This window comes from Phytophthora sojae (genome assembly GCF_000149755.1).
Source record: "Phytophthora sojae unplaced genomic scaffold PHYSOscaffold_5, whole genome shotgun sequence".
Classification (NCBI taxonomy): domain Eukaryota; phylum Oomycota; class Peronosporomycetes; order Peronosporales; family Peronosporaceae; genus Phytophthora; species Phytophthora sojae.
In genome coordinates this window covers 6399805-6423529 of record NW_009258119.1, presented here as the reverse complement: position 1 = coordinate 6423529, position 23725 = coordinate 6399805, and the positions used below count along the sequence as shown (strand labels likewise).

The window sequence follows — 23725 nt, the reverse complement described above, 5'->3', positions numbered from 1 at the left end:
TTAAACGCATTCTTGAGCGCCACCTTGACTTCCTGGATCTCGCTGCTCGTCTTGGCTGCGATGATCATATCGTCCACGTACAGGCAGACGTACACGAACCTGCCCTTCTCGCCCTTGACGTATACACACTGGTCACCGCCGCAGCTCCGAAATCCGATGCGATCAACTCATACTCCGCCGGCAAGCTGCTTAGCAGGATGACGAGTTGTCGGGAGTCATCGAGGGCTCTCCAAGCGTCTGAAGGCCCACGATGAGCTCGTCGAACTTGTCCAGGTGCTTCGCCATCGTCGCACCGTCCTCCATCTTGAACTCGTGGAGCCGACGAGTCATCGTGACCCGATTATGCATCGTCGTCCGGTTGTAGAACTCGCGTAGAGTATTCCAGGCTTGGATAGCCGACGTCGCCGACTGAATCTTCGTGTGATGTTCCACAGCCACGCCTTGAGCGATCAGACCGAGCGCCTTCATGTCGTTGAGCATCCAGGCCTCCGTCATCTCCGTCGGGTCCTTCACCACTTGGACGTGCGTCAGCAGCCCCTTCCTCGCGAGCGTCATACGCATCGCGAACTCCCAGTGGAAGTAATTGTCACTTCCCAAGATGACTTCGGCCTTCTTGCTGGACGTCGTCATGTCGGTCGTCGGGGAGGGCTTGAGCTTGTTGCGGCTGTTAACCTGTTGGTTTGTAGCTTGTGGTTGAGGGGGCAAATTCCGAAGTGAGATTAAATGTTATCGTCTCTCAAACTACTCTCTAGTCTTCCCCTCCTGCTTTCCTTCTTGTTCTCCTTGTGCTCGTTGGTGCCTCTCATCAGACGGATTACTCCCGGTTTCCGCTTGACTTGATCTCAGTATATATGGGTCTCCCTGACCAGTCATTGGTGTACCCAGAGCCCGGCTGCCGCCGGCTCTCCTGTTGCCGTCGGATCCTCCGAGTCATCGGCGGATGTGTCCACACGTTCTCCTCGTCCATGTGCATCTATTGGCGGCGCTCCCGAAGACTCATGAACAGAAGTCCGTCATCGGCATCAGCGCACTACCGAAGTCCGTCGTACTCAAGGACACCCTGGCCGCATCCGTCAACTGGGTCCACATGATCAGCGGTTGGTACTCTCCGCCCTTCGTCGTAAAGCGCAGTTCGTGATCCACAGGCCACGTACTTTCGTAGTTCAGTAGCACACTGGTACCATTCAATGAGCCCGCCGGGATGGTAGTGACCTTTTCGTAGCCAGCATGCGACGAAGCGGAGACGCCTAAGATCTTGGGTTCTGCTACGTCAGGGTTGTCGATCCAAATGACGGCGTGCTCCCAGTCGTGGCGGTGGCCTAGGTCGAAAGACGCCATGTCCTTGGGGAAGTACCACGCGTACATGATGGTCCACACATCCTTGTGCCAGCCTGAGCGTCCGTAGACCTGCGAGCCAAGACCTGAGCCTTTGCACTTGCCACTGGGTGCCCCAGTGTTCGATAGACCGCCATCGGTGTCTCCTGCTTCGTTCACGGCGGGGTACGGGTGACATCCGTTGGAAATGTGCAGTTGGGGCTTGAACTTGACCGCAGCCTTCTCAGAGATCGTGACGGGCTCAGGTTGCGCGAAGGGGGCCACTTGGTCGTGACTGATAACGGCACCCGCATGAGCCTGCGAGGCGCATGCAGCAAGGAGGGCTGCGAAGAGTGCGGGGCTGCCCTTCATCTCTCGTGAGAGGAATTTCGATAGTGCGCGCGGTAAAACGAGTGTAAGCGAAGAGCTGGAACTTCCAGTCTGGAAGTCAGTTCGAGGAGCAGAACGCAAATCGCCGCAGCGACCCAAAGCCAAGCTGAGCCATAAACGTTCGCCATCAGAGATGATAACTTCAATTTTCTGTTCGAGCGAGAATTACTAAGGATTGAGTTTGGGATGTGCTTTCCAAGTCAAAGGATTCGATGTCGACCCCCCGTTGGCGATTACCTACTGTATTCTTGACTCCCGGATCACTCAACGCGTGCTTTGAGAAAAAATCGTTCTGACACTAGACTCTACGGGTACAGTACATGGTTTTCGTGTCTGCCGCGATGGTCGAGTGGCTTTAGTCCACAGCGTGCAACAAACACACTTCTATAATACGCAAAGAGCTTCATACATGTACACATCAAAGATTATGTACATGTACTCAACTTGCATCGGTGCTGCACGACGACGCATCAATACTCAACTTGCGTCGATGCTGTACGACGACAAATCATCTTACCCTTCCCTTACGGTCTCCAACATTCGCAGCCATCCTCCACTCCGTTGAATACGACGCATTAACTCAAGACGCCACCATTGCAGATGCAAGGTCTACGCGTAGTACGCATTGGCACGCTTCGTCTCGAAGTTGGCCTCCTTGAACGGCACGTTGGCGTCACCGAAGTCCGTGTCTTCCAGTGCTGTGCGAGCTGCGTCGGTTAGTTGGTCCCACATGATCAAGTCCTGGGTCTCGCCAGCAGTCGACGTCGCCGACAGCGAGTGGTCAAGGATGACCCAGCTCGTCGAGTACTCGATCTTAGCACTGTTGCCGTCCAGGTAGTCCGAGTCGGGAGGGTAGTAGTACAGGTACGTGCTGTGGTAGGAGGCGGAAAGCGCAACAATACTCGGGTTGTCGAGAGAGTCCAGCCACACGACGCAGTTCTCCCAGTCGTGACGGTGTCCCTGTCCGTCCAACGTCTCGTCCTTGGGCATGTACCAGGAGTACATGAAGGCGTAGACGCCTTCGTACTCCACAGCGCGGCCGTAGATCTGACTGCCATAACCAGATCCCTTGCACCCGTGGGCTCCAAGCCGCCGCTGGTGTTGCCGTCTTCATCGACTGCAGGGTACGGGTGGCATCCGTTGTTGATGTAGATCTGGGGTTTGAACTTGACAGCGACGGTCTGGATGGTGGTGTTTGGCGTTGGCTGCGGGAACGGCACAACAGCGTCATGGGCGATAACTGCAGCGTCGATGCCGACAAGAGCGGCGAGTGAAGCAGCAGCAACAGCGCGGAGGTTCATGGTGTTGCGAACCGTGGTGAAGAGGAAGCGAGAAGACTGCTGGCGACGCTGCAAAAGCGATAATGAGCTCTATAGTGAGCGCAGCAGTTCGGAGCTGACTGTCAGCTCCATTGTATCCCCGTCGAGGCAGATTCTGCTGCATGGTGCTTGATGCCAAGCATATCGTCCGTGTGGCGGGCGGGCGTGAAGTTGCCACAGCTGTTGAAGCTCACCTCCGCCAAAGACCGGGCGTGGGATGATAAGGATGGCACCGTCACAACGAAAGGTTATCGCCTCCATCGCGACTAGCGAAGCCCATTGCAGAGTACGTGTGCATGTACTGTGAGCGTGCACAGCTTAGATTCCCCATGACTAAGCTTGCAGTCTCCGTTTCGCCTAACAAGAGTGTCATCAAGGTAAAGCAAAGCCTCAGTGAAACAACACCTCGGGCCTGGTTTCCCCATCGGAATCTACAAAATAAAAACACGGTTGCCCCTTGCTACATCGTACGATTTGCTGCTCGTTTGTGCACTCTACAATGTAGAGTAGAACGACAAAGTCGACGTCACGGAAGCGCCAAAAACGTGGAGACGGCGAGGCTAACGGAAGGTTCAACGCCATGGATCCTGGCGCATTACAAACTGCCAAGACCAGGGCGCGATTAGCGAACGAGATTCACAAAGTCGTCACATTCAAATGCTGCACCGTCCGTCAAGTATGCGAGACAGGTTAAAAGCCTGAGTCAACGTTAAGCGTAGTAGGCGTTGCCGAGCTTGGTCTGGAAGTTGGCATCCTTAAACGGCACGTTGGCGTCGCCAAAGTCCGTGTCCTCCAGTGCCCTGCGGGCCGCGTCCGTGAGCTGGTCCCACATGATCAGAGGCTGCGTCTCGCCCGCAGTTGACGTGGCCGACAGCGCGTGGTTGATGACCACGTAGCTGGACGAGTAGTCGATCTTGGCGCTGTTGCCACTGAAGTAGGAGGAGCTCGGCGGGTAGTACTTGTTGTATCCGCTGTGCGCTGAAGCGGACAGCGCGACGATCTTCGGACTGGACGCAGCGATGTCGTCGACCCAGACAACGCACGCCTCCCAGTCGTGGCGGTGCCCCAGCCCGGTCAAGGTTTCGTCTTTGGGCATGTACCACGAGTACATGAAGGCGTAGACACCTTGGTACTTGACGGCGCGACCGTAGATTTGAGTGCCGTAGCCGGAGCCCTTGCACCCGGCGCTCTCGCTGCCGGTAGGATTCAACCCGCCGCTCGTGTTGCCGTTATTGTCCACGGCAGGGTACGGGTGGCAGCCGTTGCTGATGTGGATTTGAGGCTTGTACTTGACGGCCGCTTGTTGGAGAGCGGTCGTAGGCGTCGGCTGGGTGAATGGCACGACCTGGTCGTGGTTGATAACGCTGGCGCTCACGTACGCGAATGAAGCCAGCGTAGCGAGGAGTGCAGGGCGGAGGTTCATGGTCAGATGAGGAGCTTGTTTTGTTGTGTGCAGGACGGAGCGAGTTGGGAAATGATAGAGCTCCACGATCTAGAGCACAAAGCTTTGAGGCAGCATAGCATTCACGTAGGTCGTGCAGCCTCTTGGGCGGGAAAGGCTTGTTGAATCTGTGAGTCAAAGGAGGTAAGCAAGAAAAGGCGGGGCAATCACCTCGTTGAGCCGTTCGGTGGGTAGGCATGTCATGATGGACGACAAGGAGCAATCAGTCGCGTGGAACACCTCGCAAAGCGAACAGTGAAATAGGGATCACTCACGCTCCAGCAAAGCGAAGGTTGTCGATTCGGCCGAGAAAATAGTGTTGTTGTAAGGACTCCGAGGCTAGGAGTACTGGCACTCATCTCAAATTCACATATATATGCTAGGTAGCTTTTGGCCTCCAAGTTTGAGCAAAGCGGTCGATTCTGACTGTTGCCTTGGGCTTCCCGCACTGACGCGAAATCCACCGTGGATAGGACACCAGTGCAGTGCCGATTTGCCTCAAGTGACAGCTCATCAAGATGGCCGCGTTGAAGTCTGGACCAGTGCCATGTAAAGTTTAGCTCTGGTCGCCTCCATCCTCACAGGACTCGGCAACTACAACTACATGCACATGCAAGAGTAGCTGTTGAAGTTGGCTTTCAGTATTAACCAGCTATTTACTTGTACCATGCGTTCGCTAGTTTGGTCTCAAAGTTGGCATCCTTGAATGGCACGTTGGCGTCACCAAAGTCCGTGTTCTCGAGTGCCGTCCGCGCAGCGTCGGTCAGTTGATCCCACATGATCAGATCCTGAGTCTCGCCCGAGTCCGACGTCATGCGGAACGCGTGGTTGATCAGCAGCACGTTGTAGTAGTCGATCTTGGCGCTGTTGCCGTCCAGGTAGCTCGAACTGGGCGGGTAGTAGGTGGTGTACCCGCTGTGAGCCGACGTGGAGACCGCGAGGAGCTCCGGGCTGGTCACCGCGGGGTTGTTCAGCCAGACCACGATGTGCTCCCAGTCGTGGCGGTGGCCAAAGCCTGACGCCGGCGAGTCCTTGGGGAAGTACCAGGAGTACATGATGGCCCAGACGCCGTTGTACCACGTCGAGCGTCCGTAGATCTGGCTGCCGTAGCCCGAGCCTTTGCAGCCAGCGCTGGACGACCCCGTCGGGTTGAGACCACCGCTGGTGTTGCCGTCCGCATCGACAGCAGGGTACGGGTGGCAGCCGTTCGTGATGTGGAGCTGGGGCTTGAATTTGACCGCAGCGGTTTGAGACGTCGAGGTCGGTGTGGGCTGTGCGAACGGCACGACCTGGTCGTGGTCGATGACGGAAGCGTGCGAGGCGGTGAGGAAAGCCACAGCCGCGACGACGAGACGTCGGAGATTCATGGTGCGAGTCGATGTCCTTGGGGTTAAAAGATGCGGGGCTTGGCGCAAATTGCAGAGTGAGCTTGAAGGGGATCACCAAGATGCCGCACATACATTATTAAGGGTTAATCAGCGCCTGCGGACGAGGCAGGCATTTTCATGAATCTGGTCCCTGGGGCGATGTGTAGGGCATCCTGGTGATCCGAGGCAGCCATGGACACTGTCGTGGACCAGACGCTTCCTGTGGAGTACAGACTGTAGTCGACTGCGCTACACTTCCGTGCATGGCTGTGATGTCTGCCGGTTGTGGGCCAGGAGCACTAGGTTTTGGTTCCTGAATGCCACCATTGGAAGCTGCTGCTGTGAGCTCTGCGAATGTGACTTCAACATCAACATCTCGAAGGATTTGCAAGACCCCTCCACTACATGTACTGTATCGAGAGCAATGCTCAGAGCAACGAATGCTTCACCTAAGACGCCCCTTGTTAGAAGTGCTTAACTGCTGGCAGCCTGATCGAAGGTGGAGGCGAGCCTGCTTCTGTGCCGCCACTCCACCATTGCTCACGCTCCTAGCCTATCCTGTAGCACTTGCAGACGTCCACCAAGATGCGATGTGGTGATCTCGTTGAATCTCGCCAGTCGAGCGCAACGTCGAGAGATTAAAACCCCCTTGGTATCTTCGAACACACTTTTGCAATTCGCCTCCAAGTGCCCAAGCCTCCTCCTTCTCGACCATGAACCTCCGTGCGTTCTTCACTGCGGCCGCAGCCTCACTCGCTCTCACCCAAGCCGACGTGATCTCGCACGACCAGGTCGTTCCATTCGCTCAGCCCACAGCTTCGACAGCGGAGTAGGCGGCAGGCATCAAGTTCAAGCCGCAGATCCGGCTGCCACCCCTACCCAGCCGTCGACAAGGACGGCAACACGAGTGGGGGACTCAAACCCACGGGCTCATCTAGCGCCGGCTGCAAGGGGTCCGGGTACGGCAGCCAGATCTACGGCCGCATCACGACGTTCAATGGCGTCTACGCTCTCATGTACTCGTGGTACTTCCCCAAGGACTCTCCGATCTCGGGACTGGGCCACCGCCACGACTGGGAGCATGTGGTCGTGTGGGTCGACGACATCACGCTCGCCAGCCCGTCGATCATTGCTGTGTCCCCGTCGGCCCACAACGGATACAACATTTACTACCCGCCAGAGTCCGGTACCATTGACGGCTACAGCGCCAAGGTGGACTACTCGTCGAGCTGGCTGGTCGTGAATCACGCCCTCGACAGCACATCGGATGCTGGTGAGACGCAGGACCTGATTATGTGGGACCAACTCACGGACACAGCACGCACGGCGCTGGAGAACACGGACTTCGGCGACGCCAATGTGCCGATGAAGGACGCAAACTTCCAGATGAAGCTCGGCAACGCTTACTACGCGTAATTCACGGGGGGGAACTATTGTCGTACAAAACCTTTGATAAAGTTATCCAAGCAAGCGCAACTGTTTCGATTGGGCATTCTTGACAACTACCGTTCGTGTTTTGAATGAGATAAGGATAAGATCGCAGCACATGTAGTTTCTTCTTAACTGTAGCGTAAAACTGATAGAGGACCAGCATGTAGCTCGCTTTTGCACTCGTACGGCAGCTCCGTTTCGAAAACCTCAGAAATAATGTATCCAGAGAGCGAATTGGTACCTGAGACTTCTACATGCCCTCCACGATTCGATGACAACGAGGCAGCCAAGAGGCGAGCCACACTCACAACGTTCAGTGCTAATGTCCCAAGCAGATGGCTCGAGAATGAACGCCACCTGCGTGGCAATGCCCCCATACGATGCCCCTCTGGCCTTCGTATTGGATTTTCAACCCTGTCGACGGCGTCAGTTTACCTGGCCATTGTTACACTTGCCCACAGCGTCCAATGACACGCCTGCTGCCAATGCGAATGTGACTCCTGCTCATAATTCTCGGTGGGCTCCAATTGTGATGGCGTCGGAGCCGCGCGTCTGCGAGCTCGGCGACTTGCGCGTGAAGCTAAATCACAGGAGGTATATGGCAGGCGATCTGCTCCGGGGTCGAGTTCTCTTTCGAGCGACCAAGTGTGTGAAGAGTTCCGACTTTGTCGTTCGCCTAGAGGGCCGAGAACACATTTCGTGGCTGGAGCATCGCGCTAGAAGAAGGCACAACAAAGACGTTCTCCAGGAACAGGTACGCATCGTTGCCGTAAGTTAGTTTGAATCCTTCCGCGTAGACTTTAATTAACATCTTTGTGGTCTTTTTGCCGACAGGTTTCGCTACTGGACGCTTCATCAGCGTTCCGACCTGGAGAGTACGAGGTTCCGTTCAGCTTCCAGCTACCGGCATCCCTTCCGAGCTCGTTTCAGATGAAAGACCGACAATTAGTCGACTTGGGGAGCATGAAGTCCTCCATCACGTACAAGGTTCGCGCCACGATACGCATCGACGGCGCACTCCACCCGTACATCGAAGGCTCTTGCCCATTTATCGTGCATCGCCCACCTCCAGACAGCCTCATGCAGCCAGTCGAGCGATCTTCATCGGAAAAGATCCGCGTGTTTCGAGTCTTCTCGCGCGGCATTTGTACGCTATCCGCTTCACTGGATCACGACGAGGTGACTGCCGGTGACATGGTGACGGTGTTCACTAGCGTGAAGAACGAGACGTCCAAGGACATGACGGGGATCTCGGTGCAGCTCGTCGAAGACCTGGCGGTGGACGTCCCCTTCCGCACGCAGAAGCGAGGCTCGACTGTCCTGTGTCGACGAGACTTCCCAGGAGTCCGAGCCAGACGTCAGGCGGACCGAGCTCTGAGCTTGAACTTGGCCACCGAGACGCCGTGGAGCTTCGAGTCCATTAATCCGACCATGGCGTGCAACTTCGTCCAGTGGAAGTACCGACTCGTTGTCACGTGCAGCTTTCGCCTTTGTTCAAGCGTGAAGGTCGAGTTCCCCGTGACGGTGTCGTGTCCTAGGAGTGCTGGCAGGATGTCGATGGTTAGACTCCCAGGACCATTCTCGTCTCCTCTAGGCGTCGAGGACGTGCCCTTAGGCCCAAGAAGCTTGCCTCAACTCCTCGACTCAGCCAGAGCTTTCTAGAAAGGAGCGCCTTATCCTACGCGCATTAGCCGTTGTTAGAGTTAGAGTGTGCAAACGCATCGTACTTGCTATTAGGCTCAATAACGTACTCGACAAATAAATCAAACCAGCAGTGACGTGACCAGCCCGTTGCCGTACGACCGGTCAATCTGCACGACGCCATTCGCTACCAACGAGTACAGCGCGCGGATCACCACGCCGTTGCCGTTCGGCTTGCCGTGCTCCTCCAGCACCGCACTCGCCTCCTGCTTGAGCTCGTTCACGCCCATCTCGCCCTCGTGCTCGTACAGCAAGTGCAGCAGCACTGCCTCCTCACGCAGAGTTGGCGGGTTCGTGTCGCGCGCCGTCAGGAGCTGCACGTCCACCATGTGCCGCATCTTGCGCTTGCGCCGCGCCAGCTCCAGCCGCAGCGAGTCCACCTGCGCCTGCACCTGCGCGCGCTCTGCCTTGGCGCGCTGCAGCTCGTCCTTGAGCGCCGGCAGGTCCCGGACGTTCTCCTCGAGTTTCTCCTCCAGCTCCTCCGCCGCGATGATATCCGTCTGCAGTGCCTCCTTCTCGTCGCGCAGCTCCCTCAGCACCTGCTGCCGCGCGGCTGCGGCGGCATCCGCCTCCACGTTCTCCGCCTCCTCCTGCTCTTGCCGTTGCTGCAGTTTCTTCCTCTGTTCAGCCAGCGCGGCGCTGCGCCTGGCGCGTTTGCGCTGCAGGGAGTCAATAGCCGCCTGGATGTCCCGCTTCTCCTCGGCGCGCAGGGCCAGCGCCTCGCGCAGCTCCGCGCGCGCCTGCTCTGCATCTTCATCCACCTCTGCGTCTTCTTCTGTATCGGCATCCTCTTGCTTCTTCTCCTCGTCCTCCTTCTCTTCGTCCGCAGCTGCCGCCGCTATGTCGCCGGCCTCGTCCGCCGCGCGCTCCTCCTGCAGCGCATGCAGCTCCACCTCGCGCTCGGCCACGCGCTGCTCGCGCGTCTGCATCTGCTGCTCCCACGCCGTCTCCTCCTGCGCCAGCTGGCTCTCCACGCGGTCCTGCAGCGCCACCTCGTCGCCGGCGCGCCGCAGCTTGTCCTGGCACAGCCGCACGGCGTCGCTCAGCGCCTCGAAGCGTCTGCGCAGCCGCTCGCAGCGCCCCACCGCCTCCTTCTGCGCGCGCGGCGCGTCCAGCTCGGCCGCCAGTCGTTGCAGCGCCTCCTGCCAGGTCTCCTGCCGGCTCTGCGCGTTCGTCTTGGCCGCGTACGCCGAGCTGGACACCACCGAGTACAGCGAGCGCGACGAAGAGCGGCCGGAACTTGCTGCCGGCTTGGGAGGCTTGGACGCCGCGCGCGAGCGCTGCAGCGGCACCGACACGTTCTCCGAGGGCAAGCGGAACGCGCACGAGCCGATGGCGGCGCCCAGCTCGCGCAGGTCGGCCGCGCACAGCTCCAGACGCCGGGCGTCTTCGTCCAGCCGCCGCCGCTTGCGCTCCGACATCATCTCCAATAATTGCTATTTGGGAATTTGAACAGAATAATAATTCAGAATTATGGTGTGACCCACATATAATGCGTCAACCAGTGCAACTTCAACATGCTACCCAAGTGCTGGCGCTTCATGCATCCGTGGATATCCAACCTCGACTCGATTGGAAGCTGGCAGGACCAGCGAGGACAAGGACGGCAACACGCAAGCCCGCGGGCTTATTTAGCGCTGGCTGCAAGGGGTCTGGTATGGCAGCCAAATCTACGGCCGTATAACGACGTGCAAGTTGTACGGTACAACGGCTATCATGCACTCGTGGTATCCATACCAGTAGTACATGTACTTCCCCAAGCACCCTCCGATCTCGGGACTGGGCCTCCACCATGACCGGGGGCACGTGGTCGTGTGCGTCGACGACATCGGGGCGTCCAAAGTCGAACAAATACTCCCTTTTGAATCACAAAATTTGTATTTACTCACGCATATCCGTACACCAAGGGCTCTACTCAGATTGTAGTTGTGCCCGCTGCTCATATCCATCGCCACCCGGCACGAAAGTCCTTGGTCAAGCGTCGATCAAACTCGACGCTTAGGCCGCCCAGGCGCGGTAGACGATGCGGCTGCCGAACTTCTCGCCCTTGGGCAGCAGCATCTGGTTGCGCCACTCGGGCGTGTTGATGGCGTTGACGAAGCGGCCAGGCTCGACGGCGAAGCCCGAGCGCGATCCGCGAGCGGGCTGGCCGGCCACGGCGGGGGCGTCGTTCCAGAAGCCCGTGTAGAACTGGAAGGCGGGCTCCGTGCTGAGCACCTCGAGGTGGATCTTGGTGTCCGGGTGCTCGGCCGTGACCAGCAGCTGCAGCGGCAGGCTGCGCGTGTCGAGCGGGATGCTCTTGGAGTCGTGGTTCATGAGGAAGCAGTGGTCCACGTTGGGCTCCTTGACGCCGAGCGTGAACTTCTCGTGCGCCTTGATGCCCGGGAAGCTCTCGATGGCGCCCGTGGGGATGTTGCCCTCGTCCGGCACGAGGTACTGGTCCGAGGCGAGCGTCACCTCCGTGCCGTCGATGGTCTCGCGGTCGGACAGGTTGAAGTAGCTGTGGTTCGTGATGTTGATGGCCGTCTCCTTGACGTCCTCGGGGCCGACCAGCTGCGCCTCGTACTCGGCCTCCAGCTCCACGAGCTCCTTGCCGTTCTCCGTCGTGCTCGTCGTCTGCGTGTACGTGACCGTGAACTCGACCGTGCCGGGGAATCCCGAGTCTCCGTCGGGGCTCACGAGCTTGTACTGCACGGCGTCCTTGCCCTCGTGGTTCTTGACCTCGAAGGGGCCCTCGAAGTCCTTGAGCCCCCACGTGTTGCCGCCGTGCAGCGAGTTGACGCCGTCGTTGGCGATGAGGTCGTAGGACTTGCCGTTGAGCTCCACCTTGGCGCCCGACACGCGGTTGGCGATGCGGCCCACGGTCTCGCCGAAGTGCGGGCCGCAGTGCTGGATGTAGAGCTCCGGCGTGGGGAAGCCCAGCACGAGGTTGCGGCCGCCCACGGTGAACTCCTGGATCTTGGCGCCCTGGTTCAGGAACTTGACGGCCATCTTTACGGAGAGGGGGGTCACTTGAGCTTTTGCTGGTCAATAGCAGAATGGGCTCTCAGCTACGTTGGGACCTGTGTGGAGCCCAGCAAGTGCGTGGCATTATGCAGGCTGTGGTTGAAGCGGCTGCTTGGGCGGACCGCGACCATGCAGACGGAAAATACCTTTGGAAACACATACGCGTTGACGTGGGTCTTTCGATACAATACACTTAGATCACTACTGCAATATTCTATTTATGTGTCCCACATGTATCACACACTGGGTCACTCTGTGCGCAAAACTTCAACTACCGCCGGACCGTTGCAGCTGCAAGCTCAGGAACATCGTCACGGGGTAAACCTGGCCACGCGTTACGCTGCGGCTTCGACTTGAGGCACAACGCGTTGCACTAGGGAGTCCCTAGTAGGGACCTTGTCTCCTTCAACCACATTCCGATTCGACACCTACACACCTACAAGTCTTGTCAGAATTAAGGGGATACTTCTCCAGCAATAGGTTTTCTATTTAGAGGAGTACAATAAGCTTGCACACCCTAACTACGCCTCGAGTACTAATGCGCGTAGGATAAGGCGCTCCTTTCTAGAAAGCTCTGGCTGAGTCGAGAGAGTTGAGGCAAGCTTCTTGGGCCTAAGGGCACGTCCTCGACGCCTAGAGGAGACGAGAATGGTCCTGGGAGTCTAACCATCGACATCCTGCCAGCACTCCTAGGACACGACACCGTCACGGGGAACTCGACCTTCACGCTTGAACAAAGGCGAAAGCTGCACGTGACAACGAGTCGGTACTTCCACTGGACGAAGTTGCACGCCATGGTCGGATTAATGGACTCGAAGCTCCACGGCGTCTCGGTGGCCAAGTTCAAGCTCAGAGCTCGGTCCGCCTGACGTCTAGCTCGGACTCCTGGGAAGTCTCGTCGACACAGGACAGTCGAGCCTCGCTTCTGCGTGCGGAAGGGGACGTCCACCGCCAGGTCTTCGACGAGCTGCACCGAGATCCCCGTCATGTCCTTGGACGTCTCGTTCTTCACGCTAGTGAACACCGTCACCATGTCACCGGCAGTCACCTCGTCGTGATCCAGTGAAGCGGATAGCGTACAAATGCCGCGCGAGAAGACTCGAAACACGCGGATCTTTTCCGATGAAGATCGCTCGACTGGCTGCATGAGGCTGTCTGGAGGTGGGCGATGCACGATAAATGGGCAAGAGCCTTCGATGTACGGGTGGAGTGCGCCGTCGATGCGTATCGTGGCGCGAACCTTGTACGTGATGGAGGACTTCATGCTCCCCAAGTCGACTAATTGTCGGTCTTTCATCTGAAACGAGCTTGGAAGGGATGCCGGTAGCTGGAAGCTGAACGGAACCTCGTACTCTCCAGGTCGGAACGCTGATGAAGCGTCCAGTAGCGAAACCTGTCGGCAAAAAGACCACAAAGATGTTAATTAAAGTCTACGCGGAAGGATTCAAACTAACTTACGGCAACGATGCGTACCTGTTCCTGGAGAACGTCTTTGTTGTGCCTTCTTCTAGCGCGATGCTCCAGCCACGAAATGTGTTCTCGGCCCTCTAGGCGAACGACAAAGTCGGAACTCTTCACACACTTGGTCGCTCGAAAGAGAACTCGACCCCGGAGCAGATCGCCTGCCATATACCTCCTGTGATTTAGCTTCACGCGCAAGTCGCCGAGCTCGCAGACGCGCGGCTCCGACGCCATCACAATTGGAGCCCACCGAGAATTATGAGCAGGAGTCACATTCGCATTGGCAGCAGGCGTGTCATTGGACGCTGTGGGCAAGTGTAACAATGGCCAGGTAAACTGACGCCGTCGACAGGGTTGAAAATCCAATACGAAGGCCAGAGGGGCATCGTATGGGGGCATTGCCACGCAGGTGGCGTTCATTCTCGAGCCATCTGCTTGGGACATTAGCACTGAACGTTGTGAGTGTGGCTCGCCTCTTGGCTGCCTCGTTGCCAACGAGAATGATTCGCTGAGGAGGTGCATACACATGAAGAAGACTCGGGTGATAGAATGAAGTGCCCGTATCTACAATATTTATTGAATTATGTGTCTTTGCTCATCCGTAAGCACAACGACTGTGTCTGCGTTTGGCGCTCCCTATCCTGAGATATAGCTCGTTTTCAACTTGCTGCGGCGGGCAAGACCGCGTGTGCTTTGAAACGTAACCGGTACGTAACGTAGCTCGACTATTTATTGGTTAGACCATAGGAACATGGGCATATTTACCTTTTGTTGAGCAAAAGCGCATGCCTACGTGCTTCAATGCAGTGTTAAGATTAAAATTGCATAAGAAATGCTTAGAAAGCTTCTTTGTGTCCGTGCGGATTCTTATTAATTATCATTGGGTCGCCAAGAAAACGAGAAGCGACCTTGCGGGCCTCAGCTCTCTCGCTCGCGGAAGGGTTTGCGGGCTCCGTGGCGGCGCTAGTCGCGGCCACCTCCTCGCACTCTTCCACGGCTGCTCGGATCCAAAACTTAGCGCGCAGCAGCAATAAACTAAGGACGAAAATACATGCAATACATCAAACGTGGCATCGTCATCGTCAACTACCACGCGTGCTACATGGCTGGCGAGACGAATGTCCCTCACATGAAGCCGCAACAGCAATTTTTCGCAAGAACACTACACACAAGGGCCATGTCTTACCATTGCCACGTTGGCCCATTGCATAGCAATTCGCAGCTGCTCTCGCCGACGGTGTAACTACGCAGCAGCGCCTTAGTCGTCGATATATCAAGATCACTTCTTCTGATGGGGATGCAGTAACATTTTACTAAAGGTTGTGCAATGCAACCGTGTAGAGAGATTAATTTTTTGTAATCCTGCAAACCACCTGTTGCTCGCTCACGCTCACACCGCGGTACTTACGATGATGTTAAGTTAACCTTAAAATTTTGTACGGCGTTGGGAACCTGTCCTGCTCCAAGACATCAACCCGCCCAAAGTACATGGGCAAGAAAACTCCAATGTGCAGCTTGATCCTACACCAGCCGATGGGATAGACTACTCTTACTAATACTTGTGCAGTACATGTATATCGACAAATCAGTTTATGGGAATAAGGCGATGCACGCCTAAACGACGTCCGTGAGTAACCAAAGAAGAAACGTGTAAAGTGTCTGGCAAGTGAAAATTCCGTGAGATGGGGGAGGTTTTGCCAATCTGTAGGGCGCGCCTTGTGGTTTCTCTGTCAACTAAAATATCCTAATGATGCTGCGCGTTGTCCCTCCTGCTGTTGCTCGCTGCATCGGTCTGCAAGTTGCTCTATACATCTTGCTGTCCGACGGTGACAGGCAGTTTCAGATTCGCCCAGTCGACCACACTCCTTCCCCAACACCAAGCCTCTGCGATGAAGCTAGCCACTTTCCTGGTCGCGACTGTCGCCGCTCTGGCCACGGTTCAAGCCCAAGAACAACAGCAGCAACAGCAGCATTGGCAGCCCACCACCATCAGCCACGACCAAGTGAGGCCATTTGCCCAGCCCGAGCCTGTCACGATTTCCGAGAGGGCCGCCGTGAAGTTCAAGCCCCAACTGCACGTCACTAACGGATGCCACCCGTACCCTGCAGTCAATGACGCAGGCGAGACCAGCGGCGGCCTGAAGACATCAGGAGCTCCCAGCGCTGGCTGCAAGGGATCTGGCTGGGGTTCTCAGGTCTACGGTCGCTCCACTTGGCACAGAGACGTCTGGGCCATTATGTACTCGTGGTACTTCCCCAAGGACTCGCCGTCGACTGGCCTGGGCCACCGCCACGACTGGGAGCACGTCATTGTGTGGATCAACAACCCGGACGTTCCGGACCCGATCATTTTGGCGGTCACGCCGTCAGCACATAGCGGCTACTCGAAGTACTCCCCACCGAATGCCGACACGCTGGACGGCACGAGCATCAAGGTCAACTACGAGAGCAACTACCCCATGAACCACGCCACGGACGTGACGACGGAGGGCGGCGATTTCCAGGACTTGATCATGTGGGACCAGATGAGTGACTTGGCGCGCAGAGCCCTGAACGAAGTAAGCTTCGGCGACGCGAACGTGCCGATGAACGACGGAAATTTCGTTGGTAAGCTCGACAGGGCGTGGCCGTTTTGACAATCGTTCGTGTGCATGTGTAAGTTTTTTTTAAAGTGAAAATCAAATGAACTCAGTGAGTCTTTTTACCTGCTCTTATGTTCATTTTTCAAACATTTCAAACCTATTTTTCAACAAACTGGAATTGTTGTCACTTTTTGAGTTAAAGTTGCCGTGTCGTTTTCACTTCCACGGGTACGCTTTGCCCAGCTTCGAAATGAAGTTACCGTCCTTCATGGGGACGTTGGCACTGCCAAAGTCTGTGGTGTTGAGCGCGTACCGTGCAGCGTCCGTCATATCCTCCCACATGATGAGGTTCTGGGTCTCTCCTGCAGTCGACGTGCCCTCCAGGTGGTGGTTGATGACGACTTTGCTCGACGTGTACTCGACTTTGACGCTGGTGCCGTCCACCATGGTGGCGGGCGGAGGCGCGTACGTCGAGTAGCCGCTGTGCGCAGACGGAGTCATGGCCAAGATGGTGGCGTTGCTCGACGCCGGGTTGTCGATCCACACGATGACGTGCTCCCAGTCGTGGCGGTGGCCCAGGCCAGTCACGGGGTTGTCCTTGGGGAAGTACCACGAGTACATGATCGCGTGCTTGTTGTTGTATAGCGTTGACCTGCCGTACACCTGCGACCCGTAACCAGATCCCTTGCACCCGGCATTGACAGACCCGCTAGGCTTGAGTCCACCGCTCGTGTCTCCCGCAGCATTCACGGCAGGATACGGGTGGCAGCCGTTGTTGATGAAGATCTGGAGCTTGAACTTGAGGGCGGCGATGTTGGCGGCGGACGTAGCGGCAGACTGCGGGAACGGAACCACTTGATCGTGGCCAATAACGCCCGCCTCGACGGATATCAGCGAGGCAGCAGTGACAGCGGCGATAGCGCGGAGGTTCATTGCCGTCTGCAGTGAGAAGAAAAAGTAAAAGTGATTGTTCTTGCTTTGGAAGGGTCTCCGGGCTCCGAGTCGGAGCCACATAGCGCGAGGTCGGTCTACAATCTTGCCTATCGTCTTGTAAGGATCGATGAAGCGACAGGTACGTACGTGTACATGTACACGTTCGGTATCCGACTTGCATAAAATTTGTTGGCCTCGGGTCAATTTGTTTTGTTGAAAGAATACTTTCGCCTTACTTCCTCGGTAGCATCTGCTTGTAGTGTAATACAGCGGGTGTTGCAGCGGGTGTAGGATCGGAAAAGATTCGTGTCTGTACGTGTCCACGAAAAGAAAGCGTACTATTTTACTCAAGGTTGGTCTCGAGCTTTCGTTCTCATGGGATCAATACGAAGAGTTGTGGCGAATTGCGAAGATACTGGTGGGTTATTACTTAATCTTTTATCCTTTAAACCCCTTGTTTTGAGAGGAGGAGGGCCGAGTTCCGCTTGTTCCCCCTTGTCCAGCGCTTGTTCCGGGCGTTTTGTTGTGCTCTGCTGCCAACTCCTTGCGCATTCGATTTTGCTGCTGCTGCGTCCGATACACTACAATGCTACGTTGAAACCCCTATCCAGAGATCTTGATTCGCCTGGTGTGCCACGTTGCAGCTTTCACCACCGCTGGCTCTAAACCGTCACCCCAGGGAAATGTATCTGGGCTGGTGACATGCTTGAAACTACAGTATCATAGCATTACAACAGTATTCGCCACTAACTGGCAATGTTCGGTCAAGACACTTTCATGTTTGTTCGTCAGGTCCAGCATGGGCTGCTAGTAGGGGAGAATTTTCTTCATCCCTAAAACGTACCCAAAGTCCCCTAAAATCCCCCAACAAATTTTGGGGACTTTCAATAAAAACAGTTTGTTACTCCCCAAAATCTCAATTAAACGCCCCCAAACTGTCCCCAAGAAATAAATAACTCTTAGTATTGGGGTAACTAAATATTAGGCTAATTTTTTTGGTGTAATATCCCAGAGGCGCGATAGCGCCCGACCAACGGAGGTGAGCGGTTGTGAGGAGCGTAGCCGCAGCACACCCGCGCGGGCGGGGGCGCCCAGCCAAGCGCAGCGCGGCTGGTTTCTCTAAGCTAGATATATAATGGGTCTTAGTAAAAGTTAGGTTCATGGTTCCTAAATCTGAGATTTGACTTTTGGGGATTTTTGGGGTTTTGGGGATGAAGAAATGGACGCCGCTAGTAGCCGATGTCCACCTGCTTGTGCACGACTGTGGCACAAGATGTAGCCTCAAAGCCTATTTCAGATAGTGTGGATGCAAACACTCCGGCATGAGTCTCAAATATAAGATCACTAGGGGCATTATGTAGTGGGTACCCATGGTATTTCCTGGGTCTATCGCTTTGAGAACCGACTTACGCTATAATTTCGGTGTTCACGTTTACAACGGACCCAAGGAAGAACTCGAATTCGCGCGGAAGGCATTGTGTTCCAAAGCTGTCGACTAGCTGGACGCTTCAGTCCACCGCCATACCGGATACGGATGCAGACGAATACGTGTAGTTCTCTCCAGCTCATTTTGCTTCGGAAAAATAAGGTGCTTTGTGCTAATTTTGTACTCAACAAGCGCTCGTGGTGGTTCATCTCGAGGATCTGGACGAGCGACAACCGAAAGATGCTGGACTTCGCGATCGTCATCGCCATCACCACCGTGGGCCACTAAGTGGCCAAGTCTTGCACCCGAAGGTGATAGCCGTCGTGCACGAGCAGGTGGTGCGAGTTAACTTTGTAAAAGTATATTACTCAAAGGAAATACCACAATTCTGAGTATTTTGCTGACTCCTGAGTATTCCGCTAATGCCACTCTAACTAATCTACTTGCCGCGTAGAATCTGGGGAGATTGTTCGCCGCAGAACATTGGAAGTGTATCGAAGCGCGTGGGTACCCACTCAAGGCCAGTCCAGCGCAGTGCCGCTGATCATTCAAAGCTCTCAGAGAACAACACGGACTCATCACGGCATAGTGCTACAGACCTGGTACCAGCTCTGCTCCATCCGTGTAGTACTGTATTAGCAACGACAAGCTTACAAAGCGGGAAGACGTGAGAAGTGTAGACACGTTTAGTGCGCATTTGCTAATTCATTCATTCGATCTTAGAATCGTAACATACTCCATTTTTTTAGCTTTTTACCTAAAATTGAGTAACACGATACCCTTCGGAAGTTGCACGCCAACAAGGTACAACACCATTCGGAAAGGTTGGCCTGGAAACTACTTCGAAGTTATTGTAGGGGTGAATGTTATTGAGCTTGATCCTAAGTCCCCTGTTTCCTGTCCTTCTTCCCACTTTGATCTGCATTACTCATATGTGAGTAATAGATGTACTCCGTAAGTTTTGGCTCGACACGCCTGTAAACGTATCGAATAACAGTTTGTATGTGCATGTAGGTCGCTTCACTACCCTTCGAGCACTAAGCTCCCTGCTGTTGCTGCTGGTCCTGTTGTCCTTGCTGTTGTTGCTCCTGCTGCTCATTCGACCACGGGTACGCCTTCTGGATCTTCGGTAGGAAGTTGCCGTCGTTCATAGGGGTGTTGGCCTTGCCGAAGCTCGTAGTGTTTAGCGCGAGGCGCGCCCCGTCGGTCAGATCACTCCACATGATGAGGTCCTGGAACTCCCCTGCAGTTGACGTTCCTTCTAGGTGGTGGTCGATGAATAGCCAACTCGAAGTGTACTCGACCTTACAGCTCGTACCGTCCACCATATCCGCAGGCGGAAGCGCGTACGTGGAGTAGCCGCTGTGTGCGGACGGCGTCATGGCCATGATCTTTGGGTTCTCGACATCAGGGTTGTCGATCCACACGATGACGTGCTCCCAGTCGTGGCGATGGCCAGTGCCGTCTTGAGGTTCGTCCTTGGGGAAGTACCAGCAGTACATGATGGCCCAGACGCCATTGTACCAGGTAGATCGCCCGTAGACCTGCGAACCGTAGCCGGAGCATCTGCACCCTGCAGCGGAGGAGCCGTGGGTCTTGAGACCGCCACCGGTGTCACCCGCAGCGTTCACGACAGGGTACGGGTGGCAGCCATTGTTGATCCAGAGCTGCGGTTTGAACTTGAGTGCGGCCTTGTTACTGATGGTGGTGGGCTGGGACTGCGGGAACGGAACGACTTGGTCGTGGCCGATGATGCCACCGGAGACGGATGCGAGCGAGGCTAAAGTGTCGGCAGCGAGGGCACGAAGATTCATCCTTTTGTGATCTTCTGGGGGAGAATTGAAAGTGAGGCTCGCAGGTGGGACCGTGTCCTTGCGCCCCGGCACAAGTTCGTTTGCCGTTCGGGCTGTCGGTGGCACCATACGGCAAGGCAGCGATAGGTAGCCCTCGCAGCTCTACAGTTGCGTTCATGCAAAGTATCGCGACGTACGACTTGGTATCCAAGACCAACTCTAAATATTACGATGGGATAACAGTGCCTTCGGCAGCACAATCGGAAAGTTTGGCACACGAGGTTCCTCAGCGGCACATGGAGATGAACAGGTGGACCGCCTCAGCTAATAAGCTCGATATGGTATGAGTTGCATGTTGCATGTTATGTGTGTTTTGCTTACGGGAAATATCGGGTGCGGCATACCCCATGTATCTACTGGAGAGGGGGTTCTTCTTGAAGCGTGTACAACATCTCACCAGCGCGATGCTGTTCTACACAGCTTGTCGACGCCACCTTGTCGTACAATAAATTGCTGCAGTACCGAGTAGCGTTCAAAATACACTCACACGAGTTACAACAAGCAGTCGCATGCTATAATTCGCAGACGCAACATGTTCATTTCATTCAGCAAATTCCAGGTCATCTCTCTTCAACCTACTCCAGTTGTGGTCTCACGCATTCATGTGGGCCTTCTCCAGCGCCTCTGGATCTGGCAGTGTTTCATCCGGGAAAGCCTTGCGGATGAGCTCGACTGAGGTGAGGACCTGGCCGTGGGAAGTCTCTACGTCGTCGCCGTTGAAAACCACGGGCAGCCACTTGAGCGTGGGCTCCTTGGGGCGTTCGTTCTGCTTGAGTTCTTGAGAAGTGCACAACGTCACACTCCCATCCGCAGTGCTGCCGTCTGCGGCATCTGAAAGCTTCACAGCTGCCGTGCCAATGTACTCGCGCGGGCTCTCGTTCTTGATATGGATCAGCACTTGAGGCGCGTAGCGTAGATTCGGCAGATTCACGTCCATGCAGAACGTTTGCGCCCACACAGGAGAGGTAGAGGGTTCTCCGTTAGTTTCGGTCGTCTTCTGCATACTGTCCCAGCACTGAACACTGGCGCTCGCAACGATGGTCTTGGTACTGGCATGCAGTGACACCAAGTTGCGGGCTTCGCGCAGGCGGACGCGGACCTGGTACGGCATGCGGTGGTTCACGTGCTCGATCATCTCCTTCTGGTCCCAGCTCTGAGCTGTGGCCGTCTCGATGGGGCCGAAGCCCAAACGCACTAGAACCTTGCCAGTAAATTCCTCCCGTGGTTTAGCCTTGCCCACCGCGCGATCGCCGACGAGCGCAATCCACTCCATTTCACGCTGGAACTTGGACGAAAGCAGGTCCTTGGCCTGGAAACGCTTGTAGCAGATGGCCACACGCTTCTCGTCGTCCTTCTCACACAGGTACAAGAATACGTCAGGCACCTGGGACGCGTCCACAGGAAACAACATCTTGTCGCTCTCCTCGGTCTCATTCCACTTGAGACTCCCATTCTCAGCCTTTTTCCTTGTCGAAGCAATCTGGTGGAGGCCGCAGGATAGCACCAGCGACAGCTTTCCACTAGCCACAGCCGCTGGGAGACCGACGGCCTGCACGAAGTGAGCACGCATGCGGTAAACGTGGCTGGCGGGGTAGTTCTCCATCGCCAGCTTCGGAGCCAGTCGCTTCTGGTGCTTGGCGTCGTACAAATCCGACGACTTTGCACGCACGCGCAGAGTTAGTAGTACTCGCCCGCGGTACGCCGACGCCAAGTGCGAGTTCTCGTTCATCAGCACAGCCGCGCGACTGTTGTTGCTGGCGCCCTTCACCGGCGCGCCGTACAGGTTCACCCAGAAGGGTTCGTTGCCATGAGCTTTGGCGACAGCCTCCACATCCTTGAGTTCGAACTTGCCCACGACCTCGTCGCCGCCCACAGGATCCCAGTCCATCACGCTGAAGATAACGTCGTGGGTCTTGTCCTCGCACTTCTCGTCGGGCAGCAACATCATCAAACTCTCGCGGAAGTTGACGTTCAACTGGTCGCGTCGCCCCTGCTTGGTGCGCACCCGCGTACGGACGAAGTCTTCAGGCTCCGAAGAGAGCGCGGCAGCCACGTAGGCATCAATGCCCCCGCCGTTGTGCTTGCGGTTCTCGCCCTTGTCGAACAGCAGCGAGTCCATCGGGGGCAGGTCCTCCACGCGGTGGATCGTCGCCACCAAGAAGTTGAGCCTGTTCGTCCCGGGCGGCGGCGGGGGGAGCGAGGCAACGTCGACGTCATCGTCGCTCTCGACGTCCACCACTTCGTCGTCCTCCTCGTTGAGCTCGTCGTCCGAGTTGTACGGGCCGTCCGGCGCACTGACGCGCATGGACTTCTTGAGCGACTGCAGGATGGACTTCTCCTTCTTCTTATTGGAGCTCTTGGTGATGCTCTCGGCGTTCGGGTCGTAGACCCACAGCAGCCGCAGCTTGAGCGTGCCTCGGTCCTTGTCGGGCAGCAGCTTCTTGTCCAGCAGCGTCACGGTCACCGTCTTCTCCTCGTTGGGCACGATCACGTCGGCCAGCACCAGCTGCGCGCGGCCCAGGAAGTCGTTGATCGTGCGGTCCTCGTCCTCCGCCAGCAGCTCCAGCGTCGTGTGCGCGTCCTTGAGCAGGAAGGCGAAGCGCTCGTCCCAGTGGGGCTTGAGCGTCTTGGCCACGGTCTCGGTCTGGTGGCGCTGGCCCACCACCGACAGCTTGACGAGCGGGTCACTGCTGTTGTTGCGGTCCATGGGCAGCAGGTCCTTGCCCGAGTCGATGGTCACGTAGAGCAGGTTGGGGCTCGTGTCCCCTTCCTCCCCCTGGCCCCCCTCCTGTCCCTCCGCGCCTCGGAACGCAACCGACTTGGCCTTGCCTCGGCCCACGGGCGATGCCGGCGGCGGCGGCTTGGAGAAGGTCAGGCGCAGCTCGCCCTTGGCGTCGCAGCTCATGAGCTCCGGCACCTTGACGATGCGGTACCAGTCGTCCATGGGCGCGGCCTCGCACGTGATGAGGTCCAGCGGCACCTCGACGACGCCCAGCACGTCGTCGCGCTTGAGCCCGTCGAAGTCGAACACCATGAAGCGCAGCGCCGTGGCCAGGCGCAGGTCGAAGTCGCGCGAGCCGAGCGTGAACGTCTCGTTCCACTCGGGCGCCAGCGTCTTTTTGGCCACGCGCGTCTTGAAGCTGCCACCCGCGGCCAGTGGCTTCCCCTTGGCGTCCAGCACCGTCACCTGCACGAACGGGTCGCTCGAGCCGTTCAGGTCCCCGACCAGTAGGTCGCGCGCGCCCACGACGCCCACGACGAGCTGCTGCAGCATCTTGGGCTATGAGCTACGGATCGATGTTCGTATGATCGCGCTATGATACCGAAAATATATTGCCATGGGTGCATTTTGATCGGATATTGTACCGTGCAAGTGGTACAGCAGGACGGCGTACATGTATCATCACCCCCCTTGACCTGCGGATGCGTTGCGACCGTATCCCTCGCTGCATATGAAGCTCTACGTCTGTATGCATGCATGAGTCGAGTCTTTTGCTAGAG

At 56.4% G+C, this 23725-nt stretch overlaps 12 protein-coding genes and 1 pseudogene across 13 annotated transcripts; 3 read left to right on the top strand and 10 right to left on the bottom strand.

Moving 5' to 3' along the window:
- Positions 1–996: 996 nt before the first annotated feature.
- Positions 997–1686, bottom strand: PHYSODRAFT_334498 (hypothetical protein; the record flags this gene model as incomplete). The annotated part of the gene is made up of 1 exon (XM_009531758.1): positions 997–1686. The coding sequence occupies one exon, from the start codon at positions 1684–1686 to the stop codon at positions 997–999; it is 690 nt and encodes a 229-aa protein (XP_009530053.1).
- A 630-nt stretch (positions 1687–2316) lies between these two features.
- Positions 2317–3005, bottom strand: PHYSODRAFT_429048 (annotated as a pseudogene; the record flags this gene model as incomplete). The annotated part of the gene is made up of 1 exon: positions 2317–3005. A coding segment is annotated over one exon (689 nt), but the record flags the coding sequence as incomplete, so codon positions are not given.
- Positions 3006–3732: 727 nt separating this feature from the next.
- On the bottom strand, positions 3733–4471 carry PHYSODRAFT_560791 (hypothetical protein; the record flags this gene model as incomplete). The annotated part of the gene is made up of 1 exon (XM_009531882.1): positions 3733–4471. The coding sequence occupies exon 1, from the start codon at positions 4444–4446 to the stop codon at positions 3733–3735; it is 714 nt and encodes a 237-aa protein (XP_009530177.1). The 5' UTR covers positions 4447–4471.
- A 649-nt stretch (positions 4472–5120) lies between these two features.
- On the bottom strand, positions 5121–5831 carry PHYSODRAFT_507736 (hypothetical protein; the record flags this gene model as incomplete). Its single annotated transcript, XM_009531757.1, has 1 exon — positions 5121–5831. One exon carries the CDS (start codon positions 5829–5831, stop codon positions 5121–5123), a length of 711 nt encoding a protein of 236 aa, XP_009530052.1.
- A 713-nt stretch (positions 5832–6544) lies between these two features.
- On the top strand, positions 6545–7247 carry PHYSODRAFT_249691 (necrosis inducing-like protein NPP1 type; the record flags this gene model as incomplete). Its single annotated transcript, XM_009531756.1, has 2 exons — positions 6545–6622; positions 6648–7247. 2 exons carry the CDS (start codon positions 6545–6547, stop codon positions 7245–7247), a joined length of 678 nt encoding a protein of 225 aa, XP_009530051.1.
- Positions 7248–7608: 361 nt separating this feature from the next.
- PHYSODRAFT_351747 (hypothetical protein) lies at positions 7609–8924 on the top strand (the record flags this gene model as incomplete). The annotated part of the gene is made up of 2 exons (XM_009531755.1): positions 7609–8031; positions 8097–8924. The coding sequence occupies 2 exons, from the start codon at positions 7609–7611 to the stop codon at positions 8922–8924; spliced, it is 1251 nt and encodes a 416-aa protein (XP_009530050.1).
- A 101-nt stretch (positions 8925–9025) lies between these two features.
- PHYSODRAFT_509434 (hypothetical protein) lies at positions 9026–10387 on the bottom strand (the record flags this gene model as incomplete). Its single annotated transcript, XM_009531754.1, has 2 exons — positions 9026–9502; positions 9539–10387. The coding sequence occupies 2 exons, from the start codon at positions 10385–10387 to the stop codon at positions 9026–9028; spliced, it is 1326 nt and encodes a 441-aa protein (XP_009530049.1).
- A 439-nt stretch (positions 10388–10826) lies between these two features.
- Positions 10827–11988, bottom strand: PHYSODRAFT_286472 (hypothetical protein). Its single transcript, XM_009531753.1, has one exon. It carries the CDS (start codon positions 11952–11954, stop codon positions 10962–10964), a length of 993 nt encoding a protein of 330 aa, XP_009530048.1. The 5' UTR covers positions 11955–11988; the 3' UTR covers positions 10827–10961.
- Positions 11989–12504: 516 nt separating this feature from the next.
- Positions 12505–13850, bottom strand: PHYSODRAFT_560783 (hypothetical protein; the record flags this gene model as incomplete). Its single annotated transcript, XM_009531752.1, has 2 exons — positions 12505–13362; positions 13428–13850. The coding sequence occupies 2 exons, from the start codon at positions 13848–13850 to the stop codon at positions 12505–12507; spliced, it is 1281 nt and encodes a 426-aa protein (XP_009530047.1).
- A 1469-nt stretch (positions 13851–15319) lies between these two features.
- Positions 15320–16066, top strand: PHYSODRAFT_249692 (necrosis inducing-like protein NPP1 type; the record flags this gene model as incomplete). The annotated part of the gene is made up of 1 exon (XM_009531751.1): positions 15320–16066. The coding sequence occupies one exon, from the start codon at positions 15320–15322 to the stop codon at positions 16064–16066; it is 747 nt and encodes a 248-aa protein (XP_009530046.1).
- Positions 16067–16228: 162 nt separating this feature from the next.
- PHYSODRAFT_249751 (necrosis inducing-like protein NPP1 type) lies at positions 16229–16945 on the bottom strand (the record flags this gene model as incomplete). Its single annotated transcript, XM_009531750.1, has 1 exon — positions 16229–16945. The coding sequence occupies one exon, from the start codon at positions 16943–16945 to the stop codon at positions 16229–16231; it is 717 nt and encodes a 238-aa protein (XP_009530045.1).
- Positions 16946–19408: 2463 nt separating this feature from the next.
- On the bottom strand, positions 19409–20185 carry PHYSODRAFT_334487 (necrosis inducing-like protein NPP1 type; the record flags this gene model as incomplete). Its single annotated transcript, XM_009531749.1, has 1 exon — positions 19409–20185. One exon carries the CDS (start codon positions 20183–20185, stop codon positions 19409–19411), a length of 777 nt encoding a protein of 258 aa, XP_009530044.1.
- A 631-nt stretch (positions 20186–20816) lies between these two features.
- Positions 20817–23498, bottom strand: PHYSODRAFT_560782 (hypothetical protein; the record flags this gene model as incomplete). The annotated part of the gene is made up of 2 exons (XM_009531748.1): positions 20817–23204; positions 23256–23498. The coding sequence occupies 2 exons, from the start codon at positions 23496–23498 to the stop codon at positions 20817–20819; spliced, it is 2631 nt and encodes an 876-aa protein (XP_009530043.1).
- Positions 23499–23725: the final 227 nt, after the last annotated feature.